This window comes from Hoplias malabaricus, chromosome 4 (assembly GCF_029633855.1).
Source record: "Hoplias malabaricus isolate fHopMal1 chromosome 4, fHopMal1.hap1, whole genome shotgun sequence".
In the NCBI taxonomy this organism is placed as follows: Eukaryota; Metazoa; Chordata; class Actinopteri; order Characiformes; family Erythrinidae; genus Hoplias; species Hoplias malabaricus.
Window position 1 is genome coordinate 72,384,816 of NC_089803.1, and position 10,812 is coordinate 72,395,627.

Below are 10,812 nucleotides of genomic sequence, written 5' to 3' on the forward strand. Positions count from 1 at the left end.
TAACTCATCTCAGTCTGATTTGGTTTTACACTCATCATCAAACAATAGCTGCACCCAGAAGGAGTCACCAGACAGCAATGAAACTCGGTGGGACATGCGAATGATTTAAGCACCACACCTGGGCGTGTGTGCCCTAACTATGTGACTGACAATACGAGTTTCCATTCTGCCTCGTCATCATGCTTTCCATTCTGCCTCGTGCTGTTGTGTTTGACATCGGTGAACTGTCAGTGTCAGAATCACAGTAACAACTACCCCACAGTTTATCTAGCGCCATTTTCCTCTATTAGCTCAAATCCCCCAATCACACACACACACACACACACACCCTAGCCTGGAGCAACAGGGAGGCCTTACGTATTAATGTTGTTTTGTGCAGTGTATAACTGTAACTCAAAATCCACATTCTCCCACTCTTTTAACTCAAACATGAAGCAGTGTGAAAACACAGAGTAAAGAATTTATAGGTCGCTGCATTCATTATGAGCTCCATCAGATAGATCGATTAGTTCTGTTCTTGGGATAATATTGGAATCCGAATTTAGACGAACTCTTCTCTTTAGTTTGAACCAGAGCCGGAGAGCAGTTCGAGCAGTTGGATGAGTTTGAGAGGGGTCTCATCACAGGGCTCCTGGGGGTGTGATGGTCTTATCGATGTATTATGTGTCGTGTGGATATTACCATAACACACCGTTTGGGCAGTGGATAGAAAAAGGCATGGACCAACAACATAAAGGACATGGGAGACCACGGGCAGTTCATCTGATGCGGTCAGACTATGAAGATTCAGCGAGCAGTGAAGCCCTCCGTGAGTCGTACCATCGGCAGACAACTGCAGGACGCAGGACTCCACGCTCGGTGAGTGCCTTTAACACCATGGCAACATTGACAAAGATGGCAGAGGTGTCCTGCTGACTGTCATGGAGTCACTCAGAACAGCAGCGGGTCGTCTTCGGTGACAAGTCCTGCATTTGTCCTGGTGGACAATCTGTGTGTGCAGGCCCGGTTGACAACAGACCGCTCATCACAAGTCCAGAAGTTCTAGTGTACTGTATTCAGTCTCACATTGCCTGACTCTCTTTTGATCACACAGTCTGCTATTCTGGCCTCACGTGTAGAAGGAGGCAGTCTTTATTGTTCACGTCGGACAAATACCAGAGCCAGTACAGTACCATACACAGAGGTGCGTATATGTACAGGGAGCCAATCAGAATGCACCTGGCAGAATCCTGACAGTGAGGCCAGGGCAGAGCACTGAAGGTATATGACTCCAACTTGTCACAAGTTTGACATCAAAAAACCCTTTATTAAAAGAACCATCTATAGCATGTTCTCCATTAATCTGAAGAACCCATGATTTTAATCATGCAAAAATTTTCAGGGTTCTGTACAGAACCATTTTCTTAACCAAAGGACCCTTGTAGTGTGTAATAAACACACTGCGCCGAGCATCTTCAGGTTAAATTAACCCTTAATAAGTCAGAGAATATGATTAACCAGGAGTTCACGGAGTCACTGAAAGTTCAGCGTGTCTTCTGCGTTTGTGAGAGGTTTATTGAGATAAGATAAGGCCTTTACAATGGCACAGTCCTGGGTTTTTATAAAAGTAATGGAGGGGGGTGAGATAGTGGAGCCAGCGAGGGGATGAGGGGCTGGAGAGGTGTGGAGTTCTGCCGTAGGGGCTGAGTTTCCCGGTGCTGGCCTGATACGGATGAAGAGAAGGGCAGGGTAAGGCCGGAAGGTGAGGCTTCTGCTTTAAAACAAGGCTTGGGAGCTGGAAATCAACCTGAAAAAGAAAAACAACACCAACATCACACCACAGCTCATATGCACTGCTCACAAACATTTGGACACTCAACAAGTGCTGTTTATAGACACCTTTTTGGATTTGTGCCCCTTTCAGTGTGTCTTCTTTAAACCAGCACCCTTCAGCAGACAACATTTTTCATTTTCTATTTCTTTTGAAGTATTGCATGGTACCCACTCTGCATGACTCGACACACTTTTTCTGTGTTTGGTCCCTGATTGGTTTTCCACTCCCACAGCTCCACCCCCAAAATGGTGTCGTCTCAAACCCTCATCTCTAACAAGAACAACGGTGGCGGTAACGTTAAGCTGTGTTTACTCATGGTGTATTGGCGTGTTGTTGTTGTTTGGGACTGAACACAGCTCCATCATCAGTTCAGAAAGATCAGTAGAGTTTGTTCCTTCCTTGTTGCAGCGTCCAGCTCTCGCTGGATTCTTTCGTCGGCCACCGATCCAAGGAGCGTTTGAACCTCTTCAAAAGACCACGGCGTCATTTTACGAGCTGCCGTCGTGAGTCGGATAAAAACAAACGTGATCTCTGCTGCAGCTGGAGATTTTACAGATGGAGAGTTGGTGCTGGTCGTCTGCGTTGCGTGGCGTAGAGTGACGACTCTCTCTGGACAATCAGCGCTCTGCAAGGTTTACACGCCACGATTTAGTCCCTACTCGACTCGCTCTGAACCACGAGAGAACAGCCACTAAACAAGAACCCCCACCCCCCGGCCCCAGTCCAAGGGTCTTACTGGAGTGCAGAAGAAGAGGGGCGTGGTCAGAAGGTGAGGAGGTACTTGGCTGTTGTTTGATTGCAGATGGCCACCGTTTCCTCCCTGAGCTTCGGCTCGTCTCCACTTCGCTCTCCTGTTCTGGAACCAGATCTGAAGCACAGCACAAAAAGCTCATTTCCATATGCAGATAAGACTCTACTTTGATCTGAGGTTATGAACATCCAAGCAGACGTATGGAAATGTTAGAACACCCTGTTTAAAATGCATTAAATATGTAAACAACTCATTTAAAAGGCTTTGATGAGAACTGATCCACACCAGGTGCTGTCAGATACCTGTTCACAGTGTTGGTGATAGGAACCAGACGTCTAACTGATTTAATGTCGATTCGAATTGATTTCCATTTAAAAAAATGAATGCGAAATAATAGACAAGAATAAGATGACAGATGAGGCCAATTAAGAAGCCCAAAAGGTCAGCACCGCAGGAAAGGGAGATAGAGAGAAGGCAGTTTGTCACACGGGAGAAAACTCTGAAAGAGAAAAATCCAAGAGGTACTGAGGAGCTCAAGCAAGGAGGCAAGGTAGAAAGTTGACTCAAAGATAACAAAGATGCCTAGATGGTGATGAAAACAGGTGCCAGAGGTGGCGTCAAAGTGCCTGACTGCTGGTCCAAGGTAACCAGGGTAGAGAGCATAAGCTGGACCTTAGGGGCTAGATAGCAGGGTGGTTGTGAAGATAAGAGGACATGTTGAAGGCCCACAGCGCCTGGAGGAATCAGTGTGAACGGTACCATAGGAGGCAGGGCGAGGTGCTGTTGCTAGCTGAGAGATGAAAGATGAAGGTCCTCGGTGGCACGAGCTGGAAAGTTAGAAGCTGAGAGCGACAAGGCTGCATGTGAGAGGGTGAATTGAATTTGAGGTGGTGTCAAGGTCCTGAGTGCTGGGTAGGGGGGCTGGTCCAAGGCCACGCTTGAGAAGAGAGAATAAGCTGGAACTTAGGGGCTCGGAACAGCATGATCACAAAGAGGAGAGGTCAGGTTGAAAGCCCATAGCTGCCGGAAAAATCAGTACGAACAGTACCATAAGAAGCAGTGTGAGGTGCAGTCGCTAGGAGAAGCTTAGCTGCAAGCAGAAGCAGAAGGTAAGATCCAGCAGAAGAGAGTACAAGCCGTACAGTGGACGCAGGGCGCCTTTTGTTTGTGAGGGGAAGGCATAAGGATGAGCGTCCACAGCAGTTTCTGAGGAGAGAGTGCAAACGAAGGTCTGTGGCATGAGAGAGGAGGGCTGTAAAGGAGGAGGCAGGATGCAGTGAAACCGCAAGGGGAAGGGGATTAGGATGAAGGTGCACATCAGGAGAGAGGGTGTGCTGTAAAGGAAGAGGTGGGGTGTGGGACAGCCGCAAAGGAGAGGATTAGGACATGGCCCGTAACAGCACCCGAGAAGATGATGAGCTGGAAAGTCAGAGACTCAGAGTAGTGCAGCAGCAAAAAGTGGGGGATGAAGGTCCACCAAAGCACCTGAAAACAGAGCAGGAGCTAGAAGCTGTAGAGTTTGAGCAGCAAGGCAGCACAGAGGAGCGCCCGATACGATAGTCAACAGCAGCATCTGAAAAGAGAGTATAAACTGGAAGCCGGAGGGTGGGAGAAGCATATCAGCAGAGGAGCCAGGATGAGGGTCTACAGCAGCACCTAAATAGAAAAATGAGAATTGTAAAGTTAGAGGCAGGGTATAGCACGGCCACAAACTGAAGAAGTTGGGATGAGTATGAAGTATGCAACCTGCTGATTTAGAGGCTGGGAGAATGAGACGACAGGATGAGAGCGAATCTAGGATGAGGAAGCTGTGCAGCAAGGAGACTGCATAGAAAGCCCAGAGGGCCGGGCTGGAGGCAGGCCTGCAACAGCAACCTGTAGAGGGGGTGCAAGTTGTAAAGTATGATGCCTACAGCAGCAGCAGGGGTAGAGGGTGGGATGAAGAAACGGGGGGCGGGTGGGTGAAATGAAAATGAATCGGCGATGAGGAAGCCATGCAGTGAGAAGACTGCGTCGAGTGCCCAGAGCGCTGGACAGGAGACAGGCCTGCCGCAGCACCTATAGAGGGGTGTGGGCTAGAAGGTCTGAGGCATGCAGCTGTGGCTGCAATGGGGGAAGAGGTGGGATGATGAAGGGAGGGGTGGGATGAAAAGGGAGGGGTGGGATGATGCATAGAGACAGATGTAGAAGAAGAGAAAGGGAGGAGTGGGATGAAAAGGGAGGGGTGGGATGATAAAGGGAGGGGTGGGATGATGTGTAGAGACAGATGTAGAGAAAGAGAAAGGGAGGGGTGGGATGATAAAAGGAGGAGTGGGATGATGAAGGGAGGAGTGGGATGATGAAGGGAGGGGTGGGATGATGCGTAGAGACAGATGTAGCAGAAATGACCCAGTGTGGAGGAGCGAGGTGATGTCGTGAAGCAGTCGAGTCGAGATCCGTCTCCTGAACTAAATGAAGTGAGTTTGTCCGACGTGGAAATGACGTGAATTTGCAGGGTATATATAGGGCTGAGAGGAGGAGTTCGGGCATGGTCCTACTTCCAAAAATACGTTATTACATAACTTCACTATCCATTGTAAATACAAAATAATGATAATAATTGTGTAGATTTCATAGATAAAATAACCCAGATGTTTTGAAACATCAGTGAAATTACCCTTGAATCACACATCACATTATAATTAAAGGAACACTAGGTAAGATTCAGTATTTTGGCTCCTTGTCTCCCCCTACAGTCGCAGAGTGTAATTCACTTTTACAGCACTGTCCTGAAATGATAGAGGAGGTAGAGGGACGTACACTGTGCACTACTCAGTGTGGAGTGAGGTGTTTGGGGTTCAGCCTTTTAAAATAATGACACAGTGTTGCAGCTGCAACTTGGTATGATATGCATTGCCATAGCAACAGTTCATCAAAACAGGAAGTCACACTAAGTTAGTACATAGAGGCTGTGTCTGAAACGACTGCAGTGTTAAATAAATACACTTTGGTCAATGAAAATGTACCTGCACTTTTGCCTCAGAGAGCTGGGTGTGTGTGGCGAGCTGCTCCCGAGTGTGGACGTCTGGGTAGTGTGTGTCTTGAAAAACCCGCTCCAGCTCCTCCAGCTGTGCCACTGTAAACGTAGTGCGGACTCTTCTGCGACTGGGATGACACACTGAGCAACAACAAAATAAAAAAGTTTGACAGAGAGAGAGAGAGAGAGAGAGAGAGAGAGAGAGAGAGAGAGAGAGAGAGAGAAACAGAAGAGAGCGTGAGACCGGACCCTGTCTCTGGTCACCGCTCGTCCTTCCTCTGAACACTTTGGGTCTGTTCTGACTGCTGCACACTAGGAACTCCCCACAGACCTGAGTTCTGGAGACTGACCAGAACATTATAACCACAACAGTGTGGGTTCTGTGGCTCCGACAGTTCAGGAGGAGTGCTGCAAGGACAGGAAGGTCTCACCTGAGTGTTGTCTGGAGTCAGGCTCGTCCCTCTCCCTGGACATCGACACGTTCTCCTCAAGCGTCTGTCTTTTTCTCCAGTCCGGAGAGGAAGGTCTTTTCAGGATGTCCTCAATTGAGTGGGACAGACCTCTTGGGGCACTTTTGGACGTCCTTTCTTTGGGCTGTCCAGTCTCAGTGTCCACGGTTAACATGTCTCCTGTTCTTTTGGACCTCTTGACCACAAAACAAGACTCAGGGTTAAATCCACCTCCTTGTTTCTACACTCACTGTCACACACTTCAGCGCTCAGGACCCCCACAGAGCAGGTGTGATGTGGTGGTGGATCATTCTCAGCGCTGCAGTGACACTGACGTGGTGGTGGTGTGTTAGTGTGTGTTGTGCTGGTGTAGAGTGGATCAGACACAGCAGTGCTGCTGGAGTTTTTAAACCCCTCAGTGTCTGGACTGAGAACAGTCCACCGACCAAAAACATCCAGCCGACAGCGTCCTGTGTCACTGATGAAGGACTAGAGGACGAGCGACACACACTGTGCAGCGATAGATGAGCTACTGTCTCTGATTTTACATCTACAAGGTGGACCAACAAGGGAGGAGTGTCTCACAGAGTGGACAGAGAGTGGACACAAGGTTTAAAAACTCCAGCAGCACTGCTGTGTCTGATCCACTCTACACCAGCACAACACACACTAACACACCACCACCACGTCAGTGTCACTGCAGCGCTGAGAATGATCCACCACCACATCGCACCTGCTCTGTGGGGGTCCTGAGCGCTGAGAAACAGGGAGGAAAGGGGGGTAATGAAGTATGCAGAAACACATATGAACTACAGAGTGTAAGTGTAGAACTACAGCGTGACCTGTGTATAGTGTTTAGTTCCTGGTAAACCCCACACTCACCATAACTTATATTTAATGGGCAACATATCTCTGCAGTTCTCAGAATCAGTGAAATTTCTTATCAGTAACGACAGGGCACTGCACAGAAGATATGTTTCTAGGGTAAAAGTAGTAACTAGCAGGTGTAGCACATGAGTGTTAACAGGAAGTGCACCAACAGCACACCACTCTTTAAATATAGTCATGAAGTACAGGCTTTAGAGATAGTACCTGAGTAAACTGAACTAGTTAATACTTAAACACATGTATCTAAGTAAATGGAACTAGTTAGAGCTGAAATATTGAGTAGAATTTTTTAAAATTTTGTTTAAAATTAACTGAATAAATAAGACTATTTTGTACATAGAGACAAAACCTGAGTAAATAGGACTAGTTAATACTCAGAGACTAGCACCTGGGTAAATAGGACTAGTTAATACTCAGAGACAAGTAGCTGAGTAAATAGGACTCGTTAATACTCAAAGACAAGTAGCTGAGTAAATAGGACTAGTTAATACTCAGAGACTAGTACCTGACTAGATAGGACTAGTTAATACCCAGAGACTAGCACCTGGGTAAATAGCACTAGTTTATACTCAGAGACTAGCAACTGAATAAATAGGACTAGTTACTACTCAGAGACTAGCACCTGGGCAAATAGAACTACTTAATACTCAGAGACTAGCACCTGAGTAGATAGGACTAGTTAATACTCAGAGACTAGCACCTTGATAAATAGGACTAGTTAATACACAGAGACTAGCACCTGAGTAAATAGGACTAGTTAATACTCAGAGACTAGCACCTGGGTGAATAGGACTAGTTAATACCATGAGACTAGCACCTGGGCAAATAGGACTACTTAATACTCAGAAACTAGCACCTGAGTAAATAGGACTAGTTAATACTCAGATACTAGCACCTGGGTAAATAGGACTAGTTAATACACAGAGACTAGCACCTGGGTAAATAGGACTACTTAATACTCAGAAACTAGCACCTGAGTAAATAGGACTAGTTAATACTCAGAGACTAGCACCTGGATAAATATGACTAGTTAATACACAGAGACTAGCTCCTGAGTAGATAGGACTAGTTAATACTCAGAAACTAGCACCTGAGTAGATAGGACTAGTTAATACTCAGAGACTAGCGCCTGGATAAATAGGACTAGTTAATACTCAGAGACTAGCACCTGGGTAAATAGGACTAGTTAATACTCAGAGACTAGCACCTGAGTAGATAGGACTAGTTAATACTCAGAGACTAGCACCTGGTTAAATAGGACTAGTTAATACACAGAGACTAGCACCTGAGTAGATAGGACTAGTTAATACTCAGAGACTAGCACCTGGATAAATAGGACTAGTTCATACACAGAGACTAGCACCTGGGCAAATAGGACTACTTAATACTCAGAAACTAGCACCTGAGTAGATAGGACTACTTAATACTCAGAGACTAGCACCTGGGAAAATAGGACTAGATAATACTCAGAAACTAGCACCTGGGTGAATAGGACTAGTTAATACCATGAGACTAGCACCTGGGCAAATAGGACTACTTAATACTCAGAAACTAGCACCTGAGTAAATAGGACTAGTTAATACTCAGATACTAGCACCTGGGTAAATAGGACTAGTTAATACACAGAGACTAGCACCTGGGTAAATAGGACTACTTAATACTCAGAAACTAGCACCTGAGTAAATAGGACTAGTTAATACTCAGAGACTAGCACCTGGATAAATAGGACTAGTTAATACACAGAGACTAGCTCCTGAGTAGATAGGACTAGTTAATACTCAGAAACTAGCACCTGAGTAGATAGGACTAGTTAATACTCAGAGACTAGCGCCTGGATAAATAGGACTAGTTAATACTCAGAGACTAGCACCTGGGTAAATAGGACTAGTTAATACTCAGAGACTAGCACCTGAGTAGATAGGACTAGTTAATACTCAGAGACTAGCACCTGGTTAAATAGGACTAGTTAATACACAGAGACTAGCACCTGAGTAGATAGGACTAGTTAATACTCAGAGACTAGCACCTGGATAAATAGGACTAGTTCATACACAGAGACTAGCACCTGGGCAAATAGGACTACTTAATACTCAGAAACTAGCACCTGAGTAGATAGGACTACTTAATACTCAGAGACTAGCACCTGGGAAAATAGGACTAGATAATACTCAGAAACTAGCACCTGGGCAAATAGGACACACACACACACACATTCACTCAGACATACACACACACACACACACACTCATTCATTCACACATACACACACACACACACACACACACACACACACACACACACCAGGACAGTTATTAGAGAGAAGCCAGTTCACCTCATGTTTCTAAGTCCAAAGTTGGGACAAATACCTGAGTGAACAGGACTAGTTAGTACTTTGAGACAACACAGGATACATTTATTGCTCATAGGTTGCTCTGTAATGGCTCAGGAGACATAATACTGACTCTCCTAAAATTCCCTAGGAGACAAATAAGAGCCAAGAGAGAAATAAAAGAGAGAGTAGGGTTCAGTTCATCTGGCGAACCTGAGCACAGTTTGTAACTTTACTGAGATCTCCACTAAAACTCCAGAGGAGACACCAGTGAGATCACTGAGGTCTTAGCCCTTTAGGAGACACATTTGAGCAGCAGGAGAGGCTCCTTTGTTAAAATCTCCTATGTTTTTCCATCTGATCTCACTGTTGTCTTGAAGAAACTACTGAGACATTAAGGAGAGCTCCTTTTTTGATGGTTCTCTCCTCTGTGAAGTACCTGAGAAAACGGGTGAGGACTCACCTGTGGAAACTCTGTCCTTGTCCGATGTCCAACAAAATACTGAGAGCATTAGATCTGTGTCATGACATCATTGTGTTTCCAGGGAGGAGGAGGAGCAGTGGGTTTACTCTGTAACACAACCTCATAACTCCACAAGACCACAGCAAACCACTAAACACAGCTCACAGATTAAACGTGTTCCCCATCAGTCCTCGGTCAGTTCTCTGTTTCTACACTTTTACACCTCACACAACATTTGAGCAGGAATTCAATCAAGGATTTAATCTGAGATCAGTGGATTTAGTGTGAGATTTAGAAGACCTTGAACTTGACTGACCTCTGGTGGCTCTGACCTGCAACTGCACATTTCAGAAAATTCTTAGTAATTCAACACAAGTCAAAGAAATTAATGCTGTGACTGAAATGGCTTCCTAAACCCTCATTAGTAGTGTGTTATTTAATTCATTAAGTAGCACAAGTAGCACTAAGAAACACTCACTTAGGACACTTCCTCTCTCTGTTGCTTAGTAACAAAAAAGTCACAATGCATCCTGGTTCACATTCAGCTTGTGTAGTCATCTACAATGTTTATAATAAATTATGAGTGCATTGTGGGTGATCACTCAAGTTTGACTTTAGGATTCACACACTCAGAGAAAAATGGTGATGCATTCAGTAATGCCCCAAAACATAAATAGGATAATAAGAATATTCATTAATTGTCTGTAGCCCTTATCCAGTTCAGGGCGGCGGTGGGTCCGGAGTCTACCTGGAATCACTGGGCACAAGGCGGGAACACACCCTGGAGGGGGCGCCAGTCCTTCACAGGGTGACACACACACTCACACATTCACTCACACACGTCTATGGACACTTTAGAGTCAATCCACCTACCAACATGTGCTTTTGGAGTGTGGGAGGAAACCGGAGCACCCGGAGGAAACCCACGCAGACACAGAGAGAACACACCACACTCCTCACAGACAGTCACCTGGAGGAAACCCACACAGACACAGAGAGAACACACCGCACTTCTCACAGACAGTCACCCGGAGGAAACCCACACAGACACAGAGAGAACACACCGCACTTCTCACAGACAGTCACCCGGAGGAAACCCACAC

General features: G+C 45.9%; 1 protein-coding gene across 1 annotated transcript; it reads right to left on the reverse strand.

The window, feature by feature from the left end:
* Positions 1 to 1,516: 1,516 nt before the first annotated feature.
* LOC136693826 (intestine-specific homeobox) lies at positions 1,517 to 9,845 on the reverse strand. Its single transcript, XM_066667012.1, has 5 exons — positions 9,710 to 9,845; positions 6,012 to 6,225; positions 5,570 to 5,721; positions 2,550 to 2,681; positions 1,517 to 1,786 (listed from the first exon to the last, which is right to left on the reverse strand). Exons 2-5 carry the CDS (start codon positions 6,202 to 6,204, stop codon positions 1,553 to 1,555), a joined length of 711 nt encoding a protein of 236 aa, XP_066523109.1. The 5' UTR covers positions 6,205 to 6,225; positions 9,710 to 9,845; the 3' UTR covers positions 1,517 to 1,552.
* Positions 9,846 to 10,812: the final 967 nt, after the last annotated feature.